Raw genomic sequence first — 24,815 nt, 5'->3', positions numbered from 1 at the left:
TGTCAAAAGATCCAGATCTCATGCCCCACACCTTGGTATAATATAGCACCCCCTAGAATTTAAATAAAATCTCATGGAAATGGGAACTCCACGTTGACTGAGATACAATTTCTGAAATTATGGCAGAAGAGGTAGTTGAAATAAAAATGAAGTTGAATTATAGAATAATGAAGATATATTTCTTTCAAACCTGAGTTTGTAGACTGGGATTAATGACCATTAATTTTAGAGACAGTTCCTCGTGAGGTCTTCTGGATATGTAATACAAAGATTTAGTTTGGGGTTAATTAAGAATACATTCTGTAGGAAGAAAATACTATTGTATTGGTGGGTTTGTTTTGGCTACTACCTAACATAACAGCTAGCTGAAGATAAATATGGTTTAAAATAATTGAAAACAATGTAGTGCTAATCATCTTTATATTTTTAGAGATTTGGCTCTCCATGGATCTGGGCCTTTCAATTTTTAAAAAGGAACTTAGTTTTTCACCCCCGACGCTTCGATTAAATTGATATGAAATAGTTAACTACAGTAAAAGCTGCAAGTTGCCTTGAGTTAGAGATAATCTGAGACATATGATTCTTTGATTGGAAGGAACTTGAATACTGAGTCACAGAGAAAAATCACAAGGAAGGAAGAACATGAAAAAACAAACAAAACCCCGCCCCAAACCAATAAAACAACAATAAAAAAAACCCCACCAGAATGAACTCCAATAAAAAATCCTCAGCTAGGATGGTATTTGTCTTATTTTGAATCCTCCCAAAAGCAGGTCCTAATATAAGAAAATAGTTCATTTGGGTGGAGATCGCAGGAAGAATACTGAAGGAGAAGGGAAGAGACAAACAAGGGAGGAAACCCAGTAATGGAGCACTAATGAGCGGTTGTCACTGTGAGAAACCTGACTCCCTGCTGCTGGGGACCCTTTGGAAAACTAGATAGAACACATCTCAGAACTCTCCCTCTGAAAAGTGAGGAGGCTGGCTGGGGTGTTTACCTACCAACTCCTGTCCTTCATTAGTTAAGGATTATTCTATAGGTCTTAACTTACCAGCCTTCTGCATTGGCTGAACACATTGCTGAGTCCAGCGAAAGTTTTCAAACAGAAGGATATTGAATCGAATCTGTCAAAAGAAACTACAATAACCTCCAGAACAGGCTAAGAGGAGAAAACAGGGCACTCACAGTGTCTGCTAGGACACCCTTTCCATGTAAATTCAATGATCAGTAGTTGGCCACATGGAGATAAGGTGAAAAGGCTAAAGAAAGAATAAGGAAGAAATCAGTGGTGAGTAGGGGCACCTTTACCCATCAGGATATAAACACAAAATAAAATAAGTAAGAGCACACCATGAATAAAAGGAAGAGGAAGTAAAAATATATACAATTAACTTTCTGCTTCTTTTCCATGGCCGTACATTTTTTAAACTAAAATATACACATGATAGACAAACCAAGTCCAGCTTCTATATGGAGCGACATGCTATGTTTACAGATTCAAAGAATAGAAAAAAGTTTCTCTTGCAAAAAGAAGTCATTTCACTAAGATACAAGAATCACTGTATTTTCATGCATTTCATTGGAATTCGTTTTCAACAGATGTTTCACTGAAATACAGGTAGCAATGGACATTTCACATGATAAAAATGAGAGAATATATTAGAAGTTGATTTGAAAATTCAAAATAATCCACGCATATAGTTGAAGTTATTATTCAAATATTATCATTATTGACAAATTGATTGATTCTCATGAAGCCCAGGAATGATATAATATTAGGAAATTCTATTTAAAACAATGTTCCAGGTTATGGCAATATTTGAAATAGTATTTATAAATAGTCTCTAATGCAAGAGAGAGCCTTTGCTATAGATACTGAAGCTAACAAGCATTTTTCATTTTTTTAATGTTCAAAGGACAGATAGTCCTGCAAATGATTGAGGAGGCAGAGTAAATATGTTCCTTCATGGAAAATTGCATAAAAGTTTCCTAGAAGAGACCTACTGCATAATGCCATGAGTTCCAAAAATGGCTTCCCTAGATGGGTTTTGTTTGATTGGCACAATATTATTTATTGTTTGTTGTTGTTATCATTATTAGGAATAAATGTCTTTAGGTATTGTTTGGTCTCCCCAGTATAACACATTTCAACATATTCATTTAATAAGTATTTATTGAGCACCTACTATGTATCAAGGCCTGTGATAGGCACTTGGGATATAATGGTGAACAAAACAGCCCAAGAATTCCTGCACTCAGAATCTTACATCCTAATAGGATGAGAACCAGCCTTCTCCCCATGACTCCCATTGTTTTGGGTGACTTCACATATTTACATCACCTCCCTGTTCTCTGAAGTCATGTGCATTTATGATCCCTGACCAGAATATTTATGCCATCACAGCATAATGAGTAAAGAAATCTGGGGACTTCCCTGGTGGCCCAGTAGCTAAGACTCCATGCTCCCAGTGCAGGGGGCCCAGGTTTGATCCCCGGTCACACCCAGTGCAGCCAAATAAATAAATAAATATTTTTTTAAAAAACTGCCAAAAGATATCTTCAATGAAATCAGAGTTTACAAATTATAATGAGTGTTATTTACATTTGAATCTAGTCATTAAACAAGATAAACAGAAAAACTAGAACTGGAACTTGTGTTCCAAGGTGAGCAAAAGATAAAGTCAAAAGCTTATTTCAGTCGATAAGTTATGCCAATAGTTGGGGTACTAGTACTTAATGGCCTAAAAACTCTTCATAAATATTGTTAAAACATGATGAAGAAGAACCTTATTACCACTTACATCTCCCTCCCTTGGCCAACAATCCCTTAATGTTCCTTCCAACAGGTGAAATCTTGGCAAAGCAAGGTCTCATTCAAGTTCACCAGAAACTGAGCATTATCTGCAGCCGCAGCAGAATCCCAGAGGGTCATCACTCGTGGAGAGAAAATCCAAGCTAAGTACTTCCAACCAAGAAACTTGCTGTCCGTGGAATTTTCCTGTTCTTCATGGAAGATACCAGGTTTTTAGGAATAGTGCCAGTTTGCAAAGATGTCCTCCTCACAAAATCAACAAGGCATGAACTTGCTATTCCTGCTGCCTGGGATTCTCTTCCAGTGCTTATTCACCTGGTAAACCACTTTACCACGGTCAAGTGTCAATATCAGTTTTTTACCAAATTCTTAGTTTTTGTACAAGGCAATTGAATTCCTTCCTCTTTTGTATAAGCATAGTGGCTTATTATAGCTTCCCACACACACCCCTCCCCACATACCTTAGCCACCATTAGAACATTTACCTTCGCCTTTCACTGTGCGATATTTAAGAATTGAATTATCTGTGAAAAGGGTGGTGTTTTTCATATTCGTACCAACAGCACGCATAAAAGGATTTGGCAAAGAATTATGTGCTTAATAAAGTCTTATTGAATAAAAGAATGTTGAATTTAAAGACTAGAGAACAGAAACTCCACATAAGACCTATTTGTCATAAACTTAACCAAAAAAAAAAAAAAAAACATAAAAACTCAGGATTTCATGAACCATTCATTGAAAAATACTAGCTATGAAGACCTTTCTGTTCTCTCATTGTTCAACCCATCTAAACTTAATCATGCTTTATATCACTAACAAGGTGATAGCAAAGAATTTCTCTTTCAAAATTTAGTGCACTACTCACATAAAATAATTACAGCATATTATTTACACTTCTTTGTACTTAATTCTTTGCTCAGTTATAGCACATACATTACTATCAGTAAACCATTTGATTAAACCAAATTATGTCCCTGAAACCAAAACTAAAGGCATATGGCCTTTGTCATAAGAGGACCAGTATGTGGGTAATTCAATATAGAATTAAAAAGATCAGTTAAGATTTAAGGCTCTTCTGTAAGAGTGACACAGCAGTAGAAGAACAGATAAAGACATCACCTCCAAGACCATCTGGTGTTGATCTCCCAGCTATACTTCTTGAGGCCTCACTAGAGTAGCAAAAACAACAAAACAATAATTCTGCTCTGGCCATCAGAGCTGCTGAAATGGAGGCAGCTGGTATTTCTAAAACCAGTACTTGTAACATAGAGGGATGGTGCAAAAAGGTACTCTCTTATTAGTTACTCTCTTACTCTTGTCTTATCGGTCTGATAAAAACTAGGTGCTTTTCTTTTTTTCTTTTTATTACCCATCCTGGTGACACTGTATTATAATGTTATATTTTGAAACTTTTTATGATTCTACAATTTCATTTTATAGTAATATTGCTAAGGTGGTTCACAGCTAATCTTAAAGAGTAATGTTGAACAGATTTAACTCTGCTGGGCCTCTGTTTGCCTCTCCAAGGGAATTCCATTAGTTTCCAAAGGACTGCCCAGGCCAAATGTCTACCTTGATTACGAAAACACCTTGGCATATAGTCTCCTAATCTTGTCACATATCTATACTCAGGTTACTCAAATATCTAAATTGGTTCCAAGATACAGCAAAGATTAGAAATCAGATCAGGAGCTTAATTAGCCAGGTCATTGATAGCAACAAAATAAACCGACAGCAAACAAAGGAATAACCTATGTTTTATTTAAAGAAAAACTGTTAATTCAACATATATTTATTAAGTGCCAACTGTGTGTCAGACCTTGTTCTAGGCATTGGAGACAATAGAACAAAACAGACAAAAATACTGCCCTCGAGGTGTTTGTAATTAGATGGAGACAACTATAGCCCTTAATATGTTCCAGGCACACTTCAGAAAGCTTTTCATATATTTCTCATGTAATTTTATGAGATAGCTACTATTATTACCAATCTGAGAAACAGTTTAGATAACTTTTACTTATTACCAATCTGAGACTTTAGATAACTTTCCCAAGGTCACGTACATAGTGAATGGTGGAGCTGAGATTCTAATCTAGGCAGTCTGACTTGAGATGGATTTAAAGCATTGTAGATAAACTCCAGAGTGAAATAAAGTTGATAATTTTCAAGCTCTAATTAAATTCCTGATGATATTTATGTCAGAGAAAGAATTAATGCTGCTGCTCTAATAGAAAAAAGGGATAACATTAATATCATCTATTATAATAAAAGCCTAGGGAAGGCAAAAATAAACATGGTTTGCTAGTCAGGCTTCCAGAAATCTCTACCACTTAGAATAGAAGGCAAAAGGGACTTGTGAACCCCCTAAGGCATAATTTAAAAGCCTAAATTCTGAAGTGACTGTGGAAAAGGCTCTTAGGCCATTGCTCACAGTGTTTTCACTCCTAACTCATACAAAACTATAATGGGCTCAGTTATTTAAGTTCTCAGACTTCACAAGGTAAGGAGGAAAAATTTAAACAAGGAAAGACTTCCTGAGACAGAACAATGGAGAACAACAGTGGCAGTTGACAATATGTCACTAAGAAAAGAGTAAGAAAAACAAGTGTATTATTACATGGAACAGTAAGCATGGTCATAAACTATTAACCAAGTCTTCATTTATTGACATTTCAATTGCCAACCCCAAAATATCAGATTAGGCAGATACAATTTTAAAAAGCAAGAAAAGAATAATATATCCATATATTTAGGTATTAATCATGGGATGGGGGAAAAGAGAGAGAGACTTTTGCTGGTGCTTCTAAAGTTTGCTATAAAATACTACTTTGCAAAGGACAAAAGTAGTCATATTTTGCTAAATACAATACTGGACCAAAGGTCAAATTAAAGAAATCAAAGCATACAAATCATACATACATTCATACTTAACACATTTAAGCATTATAATGATTATTTACATTGGACTCTACAAGTAGTTTCATAAAATTAAGAATATCATACCTTGATCGCTGAATTGGGTCACAACCCAGACAAGTGCAGTGTCATGAGTACCTCAGCCCTTGCCAAGTATCTGTTACCAACCTCCTAACTGGGATTTCTGCACTAGCCTCCAACTGACATGTGCATCTGAAAACGTTGGAATGAGGACTCTAATTCTAGGAGTTGAGGGGTGCCTCAACAAATTAAGGCCTGCCCTGGGAAACCTGAGAAATGTGTAGACTTTGTTTTATAAAGGGCTAAATATGTTTTCAGGAGGTGTTCTCCTTTCAAGTACAGATATATTAGCTATTATTTACTTTTAGGCTTACATCGATATTCCTTCCCCATGGATAATTAAATGAAAAAGAAAGAAAAAGAGAGGCAGAATCAGAGCATAATTTGTGAAAAATAAATATGCCAAAGCAGAGGGATTTGATTCCAAGTTTTATGTGTGGTTAGGAGCCAATATATTGGACTAAATTACAAAACAATAAAATTGTGGTTTGCACCGGAGAAAACGACAGTTTTAAACTATAGACCTTGCAGTAGGTTTCAGTACAGTATCAGGTTGACATACTGTAAATACTAACTGCTGTTTAAGAATGTTATTACAGATCTAATTCTAACACAAGTCAATTCAAGCCTAACTATTAAACTAGCTACATTTCTTATCTTGGGATTTCAGACATTCAGAGTACATTTAAATGTATTGTTGCCATATTCTAGGACAATGCTGCTATATGATAAGGGAGGTGTTTCTTTTTTGAGTAAGATAATACTGTAGTGTAACATATGTGAAGGAACTAAAAAGCTGCGCAAAATGGAATGTTGCTTAAGGAAAGATTAAAATTCAATAAACCTTTTTAATACTATTTTAATATGAAAGATAAAACCCTGACTGAATCACCTCTAAATTCAATTCCTCTCTACACATGAGAAACTGCATGCACAAAAAATGTCCTGCCAATATTTTATTTCACTAAGCTACTGAAAATATAACTTTCCTACTCTAGTTCTGATGTTTTCCATATAGATTTTGTTAAACCCATATTTCCCATTCTACATGATTAATATGAACTGATGAAATATCTTTGCAGAGGAAACAAATACCATTTGTTTGAAATGTCAAATTATTTTTTGTTTTTCTTCAAGATTTTAATATTGGTATGTATTGAATTGCCTATTTAACTCTCCAGTGACTTAAGAATTAAATCCATATTACATATTCTTTGACTGTAGATCTGTATACATATAGTAATGCTTTTCTAAACCTGTATTCATATTTAACATTTTACTTAAACACACAAAACAATGTTTAGTATGCAAACCATTGCATATTCACTGAATTTTCAGGGTCCTTGAAATGTAGTATCATATTTTTGTATAGTCCATAGTGTCCTAAGTCTATATGGACATCACATCTGATTGCTTTTTGCTTATGGTTCCAAAATGAGAAAGACATAAACGTTACAATTTTTTCAGATTGAGCTAATTTTAAAGCTGAAAGACAAAATGTAATGAGGCAGGACTTTAGTTATTAAGTATTCATGATCAAAACCAAGAGAATTAGAAAGATATGCTAAGAATAGAAGGAGTTTTGCTTCTTTTCCCCTATTTTGTTCCTCCCAGGCAATTGTCTTAGTGGATTCAATCCCAGGAAATTTATAAGAACCCATATTATACGGCTTGTTTTTCCAATAGCTTTGTTCATTTATTTCCTGTTGTGTCTTTTTCTCTCTTCACTTTGAAAATATATATTTTAATTTGCACTCAATACATGATAATCATTTTGAAGAAATTTCTTATCTACTGTTACCTGTTAAGTCAAACTATATGAAATTGCCAATATTTTACCATTTTAGAACTATAAACTCTTTTCAGTAAAACAAAGCAAACTGGCGTTGCCAGATGCTGCTAGAGGCAGAACACCACGTGACTGACTAAAAATTCTGCCTCTTGCTTGGCTGTGCACAGGGTTGCAGTGCCAAATCCAAGTGAAACTTAAAGAGTAGCTTCGTATAATTGTCACATCTATTTATGCCAAAAATTTTATACCTGGTTTCTTGATAATTTCCATTTTTGTCAAAACAGGGAAATAGGTACCATTAATAGAACAAAAGGACAAGGTTGCCATCAATAAATTTCTATTACACAATATGTCTATCAGAAATCAATACTGTTGACTTTACAGCACATTCACTGGATGGTATGTGATTGAAGGATGTAGTCAATAAAATGCTCAAGTAGTACAATATAGCAACTAAAGCAGAGTGACTAAAAGGAGCTGACAGAAAGAAATGCTGTTCAAAACATAAACTAAAAAAAAAATAAAAAATAAATAAACTAAAATGTATTACTAAACAATTGGGCAAATCTATTTTCTATAGCAACAGAACAGTAGCAAGTAAATCAAGAAGAATATGCTGTTATCAGAAAAAAAATGTCTCAGAACAGATGTTGCAGAAAATGAAAATTGAGGGAAAAGCCAAAATCTTTGTGATGCTTTGGAAATAACCGCCACAACAGCAAATCAAAAGTACATGCTGCATCTGGACTTATAGTCAAAAGGTTGATGTTAATGCATTTCTGATACTCTGCCTGTCCATTATGATCCAGTCTACCTCTCACCTCTCTCCTTTTAGTCCCTGTAAGAATACATGAGACACCCTACTCCCACTATATGGACTACTACAAGGACTTTCTTAATTTTTTTTTTTTGCGGTACACGGGCCTCTCACTGTTGTGGCCTCTCCCGTTGCGGAGCGCAGGCTCCGGACGCGCAGGCTCAGCAGCCATGGCTCACGGGTCCAGCCGCTCCGTGGCATGTGGGATCTTCCCGGACCGGAACACGAACTCGTGTCCCCTGCATCGGCAGGCAGACTCTCAACCACTGCGCCACTAGGGAAGCCCATGGACTTTCTTAATTTTTAAATTTAATTCGAAGCCACCATGAACCAATGTGGATCTTTTAAATTATGTCTAGTTGTGCCTCAAATGACTCTATGAATCTATATTAATAGTGACCACAGGGCTAATCTTAGCCACAATACAGGATGTTAAATCCTATGAGTAGTGTGGCTAAGGTCAGAGGACTCCTTGAAAACAAATATTTTAGCATGAAGTTTTAACAATAATACGTGCATTTCATCATATTAGAATGTCAAAGATAAAAGCAGATTATTTATGGCTCACCCCTCCCCCCAAAAAAAACTGTTTGCATTTTTCCTCTTCTTTAAACTAGAAAATGTATTCTATAAGCGTTCTTTGATGAGATAATAATCAATTCCTATTTTCCTAAAAATTATTTTAAATGTACTTTTACCTGGTACTAATTAGTATACTTGATTTCAAGAAAGGGTAAGAACATAAATTGTATCTATTTCTTCATTATGGAAGTAAGTATATTACAAAAAGGCTTTATAAAAATCTTGCAGACCTAATGTAAACATCTACTCATTACTAATGTACATACTAGTAATATGATCATTTACATTTAATGAGTACACAATATTTGATATTCACTTATTTCTCTAACCATTGAAATAAATTGGAATTTAACTGTGATTTAATATTTCTGCTGAAAAGTACAGAGTAGTATATTGTATCACTGATACTTTCAATAAATAAAAAAGGACAATCAAAGAGTTAAATGAGATTTTGGAAATCCTCATTAGTTTCTTCACAAAGGTAATTTTTTTTTTAATCTAACAATCACAATACCATAAAACTAAGAGCCCAACATTTGCCAGGCAATTTAAATACAATCTCATTTAATCTTCACAGTATGTGTAATGAGGTAAGGTTCTGTGGGGAAATTTGTACTCTTAAATGTCTTACAGCTGGAGGCAGGACAGTGGCCAGTGATGCATCTTCTCTTGAATGAGATGAAAACCTCCCTGACAGTGACTTTTTGTAAAAGAAATATTGAGAGCCCAAGATGTGCAATGATTTCTTCAAATGGGTGCATCAGGTCCAGAGGTTTTTGTTTGCTAAATCTTTTTCTTGAATAGATAGTAATGTAAGGCTTACGTATAAAAGGACAACAGCACAATGAGGTATTAATCTTGTCAAATTCTGCAAGCCTGAAACTTGCTTGCATGAATCCTGGGGCTCAAGAGTAGCTGTGTACATAGAGGCTGCATCTACTTCTTTGCAGCCATCTCATTTAATCTAAGTTTTTGTTGTTGTTAATGTTAACTTGGTAAATAAAAATGAAATCTGAGAGTAAATATTCTCTTTCTATCAATCGGTGGCCCACCTAGAGCCCATTATCAACATGAATTAGCAAAAAAAGCAGGTTCAAAGAGTTGAAGGACTTGGTCCCACCACTGGGGAGAATCAGGATTTACACCCTGGTTTTTCTTACAAATGCTTCTTTATGTAGAGCTGCTTAAGCCTGCACATGTACCAGCATTAACAACTGACATTAAGACTATTCTATATGAGGGTAGGCTGCATGGTGGATTAGATCATTAAGTGACCAATTATACTGGATTGCCTGAGATTATAGGATGTGAGACTTTCACTGAGTCCAGGACACACTGGGATGGTTGGGAACCCTAAAGACCATCCCTTGATATAATCTATTCTAGGAGTTTGGGTAAGTAAATTATGGGATTAGCTACATGCACTTATGGATATTATTGTATCTTCATCATGAGACCAGTAATGTATAAAATCAAATTTGTCAGTGAATGATCATAAAGATATTCTAAACCACAAGTTCTAAGCGCAAGCTCAAAAAAACATACAAGAAGTCTAAAATGCATTTCTAGTAACTGAATTGTCTATAATAATAGAATTCTCAGCAGTTTCACTAGAACAATAGAACCTTATCAAGTACTAAGCCAAGGTCTACAAATCTGCAATCAGAAGCAGTTTAAAATTAAAAATTAAGTGTTCTAAGGTGTATAAAAATTCTATTGCTTTATTTTAACATATTCTCACTCAACTCACTGAAAGGAATATCACATGATTTGAACTTCTTTATTCTTCGAATAACTTTTAAATTGTCTAATTATAATTATAGCCTAATAGTGTTTGAAGAATAACTACATAAAGCTGGGAAAATCTGATCAATAAATTATTCTAGATGTTTGCTAAAACACAGACTATTTGACATGCTGCAAAGTATTTGGTTAAGTTGTGAGACAGCATTTCAATGATTTATACCCTTTTTAATAAATATGATAGCATTGCCTTTCATTTGTTTAACAGTTTTTTTTAATCTTCTTTGCTTAGCTATCTACTGTATCTGGGTTATGATGTCTTCTGGGCAGGTTAATAGTTTATGAGGGATATTTTATATAAGAGCTCATAGTCTAAGAATAAACTTGGATATAGTGAACCTGAAAAATTCATTGCTAGGACAATGAAATGCACAGGCCTAGAGAGATCCCAGAAACATGCATACTTCCTGTTACTATGGTAATAGAATTTTGAAAAATCTGGGCTAACTTGTTTCTCTGAAAATAGTATCAGGAAGACCAAAGCTGAAGCCCCATAATAACCATTGCTTCTGTCACCAGATTCACTGTGTATTCATCACCTATATTTCCACATTTATGAAACTACATTAGTGAGGATAGAGCATATATACGTTCAATTACTGTAGGAAATGACAGAGCACTCAGATGAAGAATCTATTACATATCAACAAAATTGCAAATTTCTTTAATTTTCCTTATGTGCCCTTATTAATTTCACAGAATAATATTTTATATTTATGTAAACATTTCTGCCAATCATAGTTTAAACAGACATATGCCAGAATATGTATTCATTTCTATATATTTTTCTGGAAAATATTAATATTTAATTTTCTCACTGATGAAAATAATTAAAAAATGATGGAGAACTCATTTTAAGATTAGTCATCAATGGTTGAAGCTATACACCATATCCTAGCAAAAGTCTAAGGTTCCTGTCATCATTTCTCCATGATTACTGATGATACCAATTTTATTCTTTCTTTCCATTATCAAGGTTAACAACTCAATGATGACTACTATTTATTGTATTTGTTATGTGTTGGAATCTCTTTTAAAAGTTTTCCATTTAATAGCATTTACAGCTTATAAAACCAAATAATATGGATATCTGTGTTAAGCCTATTTTGGGGAGGGGAAAAGTTTAGAGAAGCTAAATTACATCTCCAATTTGAGAAAAACAAAATTTGAACCTTAGGTTTTTGAATGTCAAAATTCTTGCAAGCGAGTTATAGGAAACATCTCATTCTCTAATGATATGGCCTATCAACAATATTCTAATACTATTTTTTGTATTCTGTTGGTATCTGTAGTTATAAATACTATTGTTTAGAAAATCTGCATTATCTATGATAAAAAAAATCTACTAAGGCATTCATATTCCCAATATTTTAGTACATGAAAAGATAAAACATTTTTTCTGCTTCTTTTCCCTTTTGTTCCTCCTGTTTCTTCTGTTTCACATACTAACTTCTCCATCATAAAAAGGAAGATCAGAAAAAAAAAATATGCAGACTCACTGACACATCATTTGTATCCATATTTTGATATTTGTCCAGTCTTTTAAAATTTTATTATGATACTATTACAAAAGTGATCTTTGTTCCTCACTAAAGTTTCATTTTACCTTCTTCCTTTACAATTTATTCCTTCCTCTTTCCCCAAAGCTAAGAATACAGGACCACACATACTCTCAGTAGAGTTCCCTCTTTAGGTTGAGATTCTACTGAAGAGTAGACTCTTTTCTTTAAATGGCTGATTCATTTTCTTCCTTTGATGTAACATATATTATGAACTTATATCTGAAATTTTAAAAGAAAAGGAATCCTAAATGCAGAGGCCATTTTCAGTCATTTTAAAGTGCTATGAACTGAATTGTGGCCCCCTCAAATTTGTATGTTGAAGCCCTAACCTTCAATGTGACTGTATTTGAAGACAGGGCCTTTAGGGCGGTTAAGTAAATTTAAGTGAGGTGATAAGGGTGGAACTTTAATCTGCTAGAGCTGGTGTCCTTGGTAGAGTCAGAAGAAACATCAGAGCTCATTACTCTCTCCCTCCAAGAACCACAGAGGAAAGGCCACAATCAGAAGGTGACAGCTACAGGCCAGGAAAGGGAGGCCTCACCAAAAATCAACCCTGACTGCACCTTAATCATGAACTTCTATCTTCCAGACTGTGAGAAAATACATTTCTGTTGTTTAAGCCACTCAGTCTGTGGTATTGTTATGGCAGCCAAGCAGACTAATACAGGAAGTCATTGTATTTACACTAAGTATCTCTCACAAACATAGTCTTTCGTTAAAGCTGTGATTCTTGGTGAAAAAATTACACCTAGAGTCTAATAAATGGTGCTACTGTTTGTCTAGATGCTGTGGAGCTTGCCTAAAGGAAAGAAGTTCAAATATCCACATGGCCAAGAAAGATGCGTGAAGTTAGTACTCAGGTATGATGACAGCAAAGTTTCTACTGCCGTTTCCATTTGCCCTTAAACTGGCTATCTATGACAATGGACATACTATTTTACAAGAGGAGGTGTTTATGTCCATACTATTCTTATTACAGACAATTATTTCTATGAAATTCCTATAACTGAAACATTATTTTATTTTTCATAACACATATAATTTAAATACCTCTAAACATAGAAGAGTACTACCATGAATAGATCACAGCATACAAAAAGTTTTATATTGAGTCTCACAGCAATTGCTGAACATTTACATTAACAACTTCCCTATAGGTTATATAAAATAATAAGAACAGATAATAGTTGTCTAACAAAGGGAACAGAGATGTTTCCTAACCTCTATCTTTTTCCGTGGTAAAATTTATTGAGACAGATTGGAGGGGAAAAAAGAGAGAAAGAAAGAAAGAAAGGAGAGCAGGAGGAAAAGAAGATGGAAGAGAGTATCAAGTATCAAAGTATCAAAATATGGAAGAGCAGGAGGAAAAGAAGTGTAGGTTTCTGTATTTCTATAGTCAGTAATACTTTTCAATGACTTGGTTCCTAGATGTAATGCACATTTATGGAAAACATCCTAACTGGATAATTTTATAAATGCTAAATTTCAGCAGACTGAATCAAAGGACCTATATAATTAAGTAAAATTAGCCCCACCTGTCCCATTTCTTTATCGAATTCATCATAACCTCTCAAGCAGGTACAAAGTTTGTATTTCATCCTAATGTAAATAACATAATTCTTATTTGCCTTTGAAATCATGAGTCATCAACATATAACTGCTTGAAATATATTAAAATAAATTAATTTTTAAAATCATAATTTGTAGGTGCCCTCATGTTAGAAATACATATAATCTGAGAAATTTCAAATAGTTTACAGTTACCATAATTATGATAATTTAAAATATACCTTTATTTTTAAATTTTCTAAATTTACAAATTTTAATAGGTTTATTTTAATAAACTATGAAAAACACAACTATATTAGGAATTTACCAATTAAGAGCTAATATTCATTTTCTTCCAAATGGGAGTAGAAAAACAATCAAAACAACTTTTAGACCCTGCTACAAAATTATGCCAATTGGTCAGGGGGTGTGCATGACAATAAATAAATAAAAATAATATTTTATGTTTTATAAAATTCTGTGAATTGTTCTTGATAAGGTCTAAGATCATTAGATTAGTATGATAAATAATGACATTTATGTAACAGAAGATTTTTCATAGCATGGCAAGTAACCAACAGGGGCCAACAAATGATTGGACACTCCATGACAGATATACAGTTATAAGCTCTACTATGATGTCAATTAAGAGTAAGAAAGTTAAGAAAACATATTATTGGTAAATCTATAGATGACACTGACTTTTAAAATGACACCTAGACATTTTTTTAAGCAGTTCTAGGAAATTGATTTTTATTAACAAAAATTCCTATTCACAAAATGTAATGGGTTCATGGAAAACATGACTGATAACAAAGACATTTGTTTTCCAAAGCAATTATTTACACTTGTTTAAACATGCATTGTATGTCTGCTTTAACCACTAAAGAAAAGAATGAATTAAAAAATCAAAATGGAGTAACTGTGGTTCAGGCATCCAGGATGGAGCCAGGTGGCCATTGTGGATGTGGTTTCAGACACATTCCTGCATCATTGGGAACTTGTATTTTATGAACTGTTATCAGACTCAAGCACACAATCAATTGTTCTCAAAATGACATCTGCAAGCAGCAGTCAGCTGCAACCTTATGGTCTCAAGGTCTTCCCTTATAACTGTGCAACCATTTCAGACCCCAGCCAATATTTGCTTAACAAGCACCCTTACTTCTTGCCAGCTCCAATTCTAATTCTTGACAAACAACTTACGTAATTTTGCCTTTATAAGCATCCCCCATTTTGCAGCCTGGTGGAATACAATTCAGGTGCTTCCTGAATCTGTGTCTCCCGGGCTATAGTCCTCATTTTGGCTCAAATAAAACTCTTTTATAGTCCTATTATAGATTGTTTATGGATTATCTCCATGGACACACTGCAATGCCTTTACCCATCCCATAGGGCCTACTTCCATTTAATTTTTAATTTTTCTCTCTGAATCATGTGTATTCTAAAAATACATTAAAGAAACTAAGAAAAACAAAATCAGTTATAATAATTCACAAAATAGTTCATGCCAAGAAGAATAATGTAATCACACCAAGTTCTTATATTAATATGTGATTTTTATTTCTCAATATCCTATTTGTTCTTTTAAGTGAAATTAAATTATTAACTTTTATAAGTCTTAGGGCCAACAAGATTTTATAATTCTGTTTTTTCCTGCAACACAGTTTTCATCAAGTCCTTCTCATCTTTCTTGATAAAGTTTCTTTTTGTCTGCCACATTCTTCTTTTAATTTCCTCTAATGACTTTTATCCAGTGCTTAATAGAGGATTTCTCTAGTTTAAGGCAATTTAAATCTTAGCCAATAGCCCTATGCCTATCATTGCTGACCCATAATAGGAACACAATGAGTTTCTGATGAATAAATGCATGAATAAATGAATGAATAAATAAAAGAATGACCTTTCAAAATTTGAACAACTCAGTGGAACACATGTTGATGAATCAATGTATGAGCACACAAGTTTTCATCTTTGCAGAAAGTCCTAGGTTTAATCTTTCCACCAAATGATCTGGATGGGGTTGCTAACTACTAGCTCATTGTCAGAGGAATGAATAAAGTATGTTCTACATGCTTTATATACATCAACTCATTAATTCCTTCCTATAAGTTTATGAGTTTATGAGGAAACTGAAGCAAAAAAGAGTGAAGTGACTTGCTCAACAAGATCCAAGAGCTAATAAGTGACAGAACTGGGACCCAAACCAAGGAACACCAAAGCCCATACTTTTCAAGGTTTTTGTTAATGGGAAAAATACCTTTAAAACTCTATATTTTAATATAATGATTTAAGAGTAAAAATTCATATTAATTGCCAATGAAAATTTCTCAAAACCTGTTCAAATTCTAAGTTTTAATTGTTTCTTTATATACAACCTTACAAAAGATAGTTCATTCACATGCTCTCTTTGCTCTTTCATTTAGACATTTCTTCTTAATATGTGTGCAATTAATCTGGGGTCCATATTACTAAACACAGGCTAACATAAGTTGCAGTCTTGCTAATGTTTTGACATTTTCTACAAAAATACTTTGTAGAAAAGCACCTACCTGAAATTACCAATTAGCTTTCTTGACATGAAACAGAGTAAAAAAAAGGTTCTTTTACTCAGTTTTGGGATCACAAAACACTTTTAGCAATTTAGAGCACAAATTTTCATATGAAAAATCTAATACTTCTCAGCAATTTCTTTGAACAGAATATAGGCTGGCTTGTGACATTTATGAATACATTATTTAAGGAACTATAATTTTGCTTGCTGTATAAACAAACATATTACATGGGAGCATATTGCAATTAAATTTTACACTGTCCACTTAAAAGTTTTTTAGATACTACAGAATTTTCTGGAAAGAAAACATGCCTTGTTCCTTACATATATTATAGAAATCATTTGGTGTATAAAAAAGTTAAAGAGACTTTTTAAACATTTGTTGTGGATAACACATAAAACATTCAGAGGTAGTTACGTACCTGTTTTATTGGAAAGTCTAAATGACACCATCTTATCAGGAATATTACACACATTCCTCACTGAAGCAATGCAGCTATAATTAGCATAGTCCTGAGGTCGAAGATTCTTTAGTTTTAATATCTTTGTTTCACCCTGAAAATGTAGAAAAAGTCATTAGAAAAAGTCAATGGTAACCAAAATTAATAAATGGATGAATCATGGCATTGTATGTAAAATTATATTATCAAAATATGGCAGATTGTCATTTTTTAAGGAAAATGCCCTAAACTAAAACAAAAAACAACAACAAAAAAAACTATTGCATTTAAAAATCAAACTGTAATGTGCTTGGAGATAAAAACTAACTGACTACAATGAAAATTCATAGTTTTTTTTTTTTTTTTGCAAACTAGCTTCCTAAGGGGGGAAATCTATTTCTGGTGGTAGTTATGCAAATTATTATGCAAAGATCAGAACAGTGTACTTAATAATGGAGTTTATTCAACAAACACTGTAACCTATGCAGACTTCAACATGAAATGTTATAAAAAAAAAGGATTCTGAAGAGTCAATAAATGAAACACTGTTGGTGAAACAAAGTTAATGAGGTCAATCTAATGATAGATAATTAAATGTATATACATAAATATTTTGTGTATATGGAGCAATAACATGATAAATCTTAAACTGCATTTAAAAAGTATTCATGAGTGTTTCTATACTATTATTATTCATGTTATTTTATGTTCAGGAATTCAAGGTTTAAGTCTCCTGAGTAAATCTGCAAAATTGCAGATAGACTCAAATCAGGCAAGTGGTCAAAAATGTCTTACACACTCTTGATGAGCCAAAAAAGACCATGCAAAAACACTGATGAGCCAAAAAAGACCATGCAAAAACACTGAAATTGTTCAAAAGATAAAAAGAACAAACAACAATAAGAAGAGGAAAAAACCTGCCCAATTCAAATAAGGTCTCCTGGGATTTCTTTACCATCTAAAGTTGTTAATGCATCTCTCAAAATAGTTCCTTTCACAAGTAACTTAATTATGGAGATGGTAAAAAGTCTCCCAATGACATCATATTTGGTAGAGCCATTTTTAAAATGTTAATTTTTTCCAGATAACATCTGTACAGAACCATGTGTTTCTTTTATTTTACTTAAGTAACATCATTCAAGTCCTAAAAATTGCAATACTTTGATATGCTATTCAGAAGAATCAGAATATTTAGTGATTTAATACATAAAGACATTGCCTGTTCAGTTGCAGAAAAAAAAGCTTGCCCACACATATGCAGGCACACAGAGTTTTCCAAATGTCAAATGAGTCTCTCCTTCAGTGTGCATGGGTATTTGGCCATAATTCCTTTCATTCATTGTCAAAATTCAGTCTTAAAACAGTCACACCTTTAGCATTTTCCTCAGTGGGATAAATAATAATCTTCTATCTTTCAATTTTTCTTTAGGAAAGACATTGCCTTTTTTATGTATAAACAGACGCAAATACACCCCACAGGAATATACACAGAGTCAGAGTGTATGGTTCTAGAATTTATATTGGGTTGGCCAAAAAGTTCGTTCGAGTTTTTCCATAACACCTTATGGAAAAATCTGAATGAACTTTTTGGCCAACCCAAAATTTTAAAACATGCTCTCAAAGTATTACAGAGTTCTCATTTATATTAACTATATACAATGCATATAAAAGTGTGCTTAGTTACAAAGCATAGTTGAAAGAATGTTATACTAGAACCTGTTGACTCAGATAATTTTTTTTTTTTTTTTTTTTGCGGTTCGCGGGCCTCTCACTGCTGTGGCCTCTCCCGCTGCGGAGCACAGGCTCCGGACGCGCAGGCTCAGCGGCCATGGCTCACGGGCCCAGCCGCTCCGCGGCACGTGGGATCTTCCCGGACCGGGGCACGAACCCGTGTCCCCTGCATCGGCAGGCGGACTCTCAACCGCTGCGCCACCAGGGAAGCCCTCAGATAATTTTTTGAATGAGATAATACATCTTACTCCTCCTACCTCTGTGACTGTTGTTGCTTAGATTTCTTCACTTTTCTTTCTCCTCTCAACATTTAATTCACTGTTGGTATTCTCTGGAATTCTATTTGTTCTACAGTTAATAACACTTTATAAAATTCCCTTAAATGATTTTGTCCTTGCTGATGAATTTATATTACAAGCCTGATGAATTTATTCCTGGCCCCCCTCAAGACTTTATCCCTATTCCAAAATTCTCCCTCAAGTTTTAGATGTATATGCCAATTTTTTACCTCAGTATGTCCATTCTGATGTCTCATAGATACCTAAAACTCAACATATGCAAAAATGGACTTCAAGTCTATTCCTCTAAATCTATGCTTTCTTCTTTAGTAACAGGAATATTTGTTGGTTGACAGGATATACTTAAAATTGGTCTTCCCACTCATAATATTCTATAAGAAGTAATGTAGTTATAATATATAATCATAATGACTTTTAAAAATAAAAGGTACAAAAATATAAAATCTATAAAAATTAGACTTCATTTTTCCCACTATGCATTCTGTCCTTTGTGTATGATGCTATATTTCTTGTATCATTCTTATTACTTTGTAATTTCTCTGCCCTTTCTATAGTACTTGCCACATTAATAATCAATTGGAAACTGTCTGATGCTTTCTCTGTAATTTTTCTACAATTAAATATTTTTACTTGTACTACTAGAATACACCGTCAACTCTCTTGCTTCTCCCTATTCTTTGTAAAAAAATAAAAATTGTATCACAGAAAGTCAACCCTTTCAAATTCTTTCAAATGTTATGCCACACTTCCTGTCTATCAAATTTTACGAGATAGTCAGTTTCTTGACTTAAATTAACTACAACCATAGAGGAGGTGCTCGAAAGTTCTGTTTCTTGATCTTCATGCTACGAAGCGAAATCTGATCTCTGTGAAAAAACGCATCATGCTATACACTTATGTTTCAGGTACTTTTCTATATATGTGAATTTAAAAATGTTTAGACAAAATTAACTATAGCCTTACTCTAAGTACTTCCCAAATGCTGGGAACACAGTGAAAAATACATTGAACTTTACATATTTGAAACAATAAATATCTAAACAAAGACAGATAATGATTTTTACAAGTATTAAATGCTGTCAAGTAAATCAAACAAGGTATGTGATAGAAACATGGAGATGTGGTGAGCTATTCTGGATAGGACATCCTGAGAGGTATCTCTAAGGCTTTTGAACTGAAACTTGAATGACTAGAAGGATGTTTGAAACATGAGTTATCACAAATAGTACAATAAAGATAGTAGGAACCAAAACTGAGGAGACCTAACACAGTAGTAAGGTTGCCCTGTTGGAGGGTTAGATAGAAAATCAGTGTGGCTGGAATGTAGAGAAATGAAGACGATTGACATTAAATTTCAGAGCCTGGAAGAGGGCAGACTAGATGGGCTGTGAGAGTAGGTTTTAATTTATTCTAATACTACTTATTTTGTGTTGAATGTCACTTGTCTACCTGATTATTTTTTTTCAAAACTTGCCCTCTCTTGTTGGAAAATATTTTAAACATGATTTCCACCCACCATAGCTGTCTACCCATTAAACAACAAATGCCCCTACAGTTATTTTGAATATTTTCATACAGCCATTATTTCAAGGAAGAGTTTTCAAACTAAAAGCTCTTACCCTTGAGACAGTCTCTAAAAGTATTTTTCCTACATTCTTTCTATTTTCTGAGTTAATATGTTTTGTCTATACCAGTTGTATTTGTTTATATGTTTATATATGTTTTTTGTCATTTACATTATATATTTATATTAATACTGCCTTTTCTATTATATAAGATAAGGCCACTTTAAATTCCATTCCTGCCATTTGTGCTGTGCTTTGCATGCTATCAAATCAGTCAAGATTGCTGACAAGAAAAGAATAGAGCCAACTCACTGTTCTGCACATAATGTTTTCAGTAAACCTTTTTGAGCCACATTGACTCTAATAGCAGTAATAACAATTAAAAAAATCTTTATATTAGGGTAAGCTGAAAGACAGATTTAAGAAGCTGAGCTAGGGCCACCCACAGAAGAACTGAACAGTCAATTATTAGCAAGAGCATGTAAATGGAAAGTAAGCCCCAAGGGACTGATAAAACAATCAAGTACATTTGAACCAACAGCAATGAAGCTATGACCATTAAAATACAGAGGTCATTTTTGTAGTAGATGCATTCTGGAAATATTTTATATACCTAAGTTCTTATGATTAGGAATGCTGCTAGTGTTTATGTTATCCAAAGGTAAAGACTACAAATGGGGTAGTAATTGAGATTTTAAGGCTTAAACAGCCTTTTTTTTTTTTTTACATCTTTATTGGAGTATAATTGCTTTACAATGGTGTGTTAGTTTCTGCTTTATAACAAAGTGAATCAGTTATGCATATACATATGTTCCCATATCTCTTCCCTCTTGCGTCTCCCTCCCTCCCACCCCTCCAGGCGGTCACAAAGCACCGAGCTGATCTCCCTGTGCTGTGTGGCTGCTTCCCACTAGCTATCTACCTTACGTTTGGTAGTGTATATATGTCCATGCCTCTCTCTCGCTTTGTCACAGCTTACCCTTCCCCCTCCCCATATCCTCAAGTCCATTCTCTAGTAGGTCTGTGCCTTTATTCCTGTCTTATCCCTAGGTTCTTCATGACATATTTTTTTTTCTTAAATTCCATAAATATGTGTTAGCATACGGTATTTGTCTTTCTCTTTCTGACTTACTTCACTCTGTATGACAGACTCTAGGTCCATCCACCTCATTACAAATAGCTCAATTTCGTTTCTTTTTATGGCTGAGTAATATGCCATTGTATATATGTGCCACATCTTCTTTATCCATTCATCTAATGATGGACACTTAGGTTGTTTCCATCTCCGGGCTATTGTAAATAGAGCTGCAATGAACATTTTGGTACATGACTGTTTTTGAATTATGGTTTTCTCAGGGTATATGCCCAGTAGTGGGATTGCTGGGTCATATGGTAGTTCTATTTGTAGTTTTTTAAGAAACCTCCATACTGTTCTCCATAGTGGCTTAAACAGCCTTACTTTTGAGATGATTCCCACTCTTTAAAAGACCAAAAAATATAGTCCAATAAATATAACGGTTTGTGCACAGCATATCCTAGTTAACTCTTATGCAGATCAGAGCAACAAAGTAGACACATGAGAAGGACAGACAAAATGGAGGAATAACTTTTACTGTGAATTCTAGGTCCACAATTGCCCAAAGTTCAGCTCTCATTTGACTGGAGAATCGTTTTGGGTGAACTAAAATGATTTACATCTTGCAGTCAGGAAACAAGTTACCAAGGTGTCTGAACTTAGGAGACAGTCATCTAGGTTAATATGTAAGATTACTACTCTATGTAGTATGTCAAAGAGGGAGAGGGGCTAATACAGACAAAAACTGTAAAAGGAAGGTAGAAAATAACAGGCAGAGTTAAGGAAGAATTTGAACCCCACTCAATTAATTCACCACATTCAGGAAATGAGGAAAGCATTCAGGCTGACTCACTTCCTCTCAATAAACAACTCCCAAAGCTCAGAATATTTTTAAAAAATATATCATAATGTATATATAACAAAATAGAGAATATATAATACATGTATGTGCATATATATATATATATGCTATCAAATGGCATGTACATGTACATATGAGTATATTTATAATGATTTAGACTTTACTACTTATAACTGTTTTATTGCATAGTATTAATTTATTTTGTTGAACATATAAATTTAATATTCTGTGATATTGGAAGTCTTTTTTCATGTGAATTTCCATGATTTGTAAAAAGGAATTTTCAGTTGATTATTGTCTAATTGTATAATTAGTCTAATTAGCCTAATTATAACTAAGTACATAATTGATGTAAATATGTTCAGTCTTGTAATTAGATGGTGTAATTACAATATACAAGATGATGTCATGAACATCTTTATAAAAGTTCTTGAGAAATAGCAAGAGTACATATAGTTTGTAAAATTTAAGTACACATTTCTTTAACATTCACAAAATTATCTGAAAATCCTGTATTTAAATTTTTAAAACTACTTTTTAAATAAAATCAATAAAGGGAAGGCATTCTATTCATTAGTCATTGGCCCTTACCAATGGTGACATTGTCTAGTGAAATAATGCCCATAGCCTGAAGCAGTATTTCTATTTTACTTAGAAAAGGAATTGAAACTTTCTTTTAATGTTTACTTTCAGATATCGGTAAAAAGAAAAAAAAAAACAAACATTCCAATTTACACCCATTTTTTGTAGCTCTAATGACTAATTTATAATAAACTTCTAAATAAATAACAGTATATGCTAGCTGACATCTTCCATATTAAATGAGTGGAAGTATGAAAAGGATAATTATTCCTCTTAGACGTATATGCTTTTTAATTCATATCAGCCTCAGGAACACATACCAATTTCATTCTGGAAACATGATCTATAAAAAGGCATAATCAAAGATTTTGTATTTCTACAGGATGGTGAAATAAATATTCACTTCAAATTGATATAGATATTAACTTAGTATGAATGTGCACGTGGGGTAGATATATCTCATTATCTTTGAAATTCTGTTTTATTTAAAATAAGACATTGTTATTGATTAGCAAAACATAATACCTTTAAAAGAAATTTAATTTTCTAATATTAAAAATAAGCAGATTTATGATATGTCATTTGAATCCTTCAATGATATAGTCCCAGTATACCTTCCCAGATTTACAGTCCACTGTTCCCTACATATACCAATTCTCATTCCAGCCATCCAGAGACATGGCCAGTCCCTGAAGATTTTGTCTTCCTTCTGTATATTACACATGCTATTGCTTTCCATCCTGAATATTCTCTCCCTAGAGCTATTGTGTGCCACTATTTTGACAATAATTTTCACTTTGTATCATAATCACTATTTATTTTGACTTCTACCCATGTTTATCAAAGTTAGAGGAGGAGCCTTACCTAGCAGCCTCTATATCTCTAATAGAGAGTTGCCCATATCTTGCACAAAACAGATCTCAGCCATTTTAACTGGATCTTATTTACACTATGAAGCCACAGAGGCGATAGATCTATGAAAATAAATTAAAATATTATTGAAGTACTCCAATACAAACAAAGCTAAAATGGAAAGCTTTTTCTTCATAAAGTACACATGGCAGTTGATGGGAAACTAGTCCAAGAAATCAATAACACCTAAGAATACATATACATACACACTAACCTGATAAGCAAAAGGAAAAGTAAACACCATTCCTATCTCATTATAAATGGCAAAGCTATTACGAAGGCAAAACAAAACAAAACAAAACAAAATCTATCTTGGGAAGCATTTCAAGGATACAAAACAAAGTTAATTTTAAATCTAAAGCAAATATGGTATGCAGATTTAAGGCAAGAAACAGTGCCAGTGGTATAGAAGGATCTGAATGATAACTTACCAGGAAGATAATACACTCAGATAATCCACTAGGAAGATATAAAAATCCTAATTCTGTATGTGCTAATAATACACCTTCAAAATATATAAAGCAAAAATTGATAAAAATAAAGAAGAAAGGGACAAATCCACAGCCATAGTCATAGACATTAACTAACTTTTCTCAATAGCTTTAAGGACAGCAGACACAAAAATCAGGAAATACATAGACTATCTGAACAACAAAATTAACAAATGTGACCTATCTGAAACCCAACAATTTTGGAATGCACATTTTGTGGGTGCACATGGATCATTCATGGAGGTACATCACAGGCAAGTACACCAGGCAAGTCTCAATTTCTAAAGACTGAAATTGTTGAGAGTATGCTTTCTGACCCAGTGACATTAGACTAGAAATCAATTAAAAATTATAACAAGAAAATCATCAACAGTTTGGAAATTAAATACT

The 24,815-nt window shown here is 33.5% G+C and overlaps 1 protein-coding gene across 1 annotated transcript in view; it reads right to left on the bottom strand.

The window, feature by feature from the left end:
* Window positions 1-24,815, bottom strand: part of MDGA2 (MAM domain containing glycosylphosphatidylinositol anchor 2) — an 841,090-nt gene that overhangs the window by 282,565 nt on the left and 533,710 nt on the right. Inside the window, exon 7 of the mRNA XM_065871677.1 lies at window positions 16,891-17,023. Coding sequence (XP_065727749.1) covers window positions 16,891-17,023 — 133 coding nt within the window. The remainder of the gene's footprint in view (window positions 1-16,890; window positions 17,024-24,815) is intronic.

The sequence above is a fragment of the Phocoena phocoena genome, chromosome 2, assembly GCF_963924675.1.
Source record: "Phocoena phocoena chromosome 2, mPhoPho1.1, whole genome shotgun sequence".
Classification (NCBI taxonomy): domain Eukaryota; kingdom Metazoa; phylum Chordata; class Mammalia; order Artiodactyla; family Phocoenidae; genus Phocoena; species Phocoena phocoena.
This window is presented reverse-complemented; position numbering and strand designations above follow the sequence as displayed.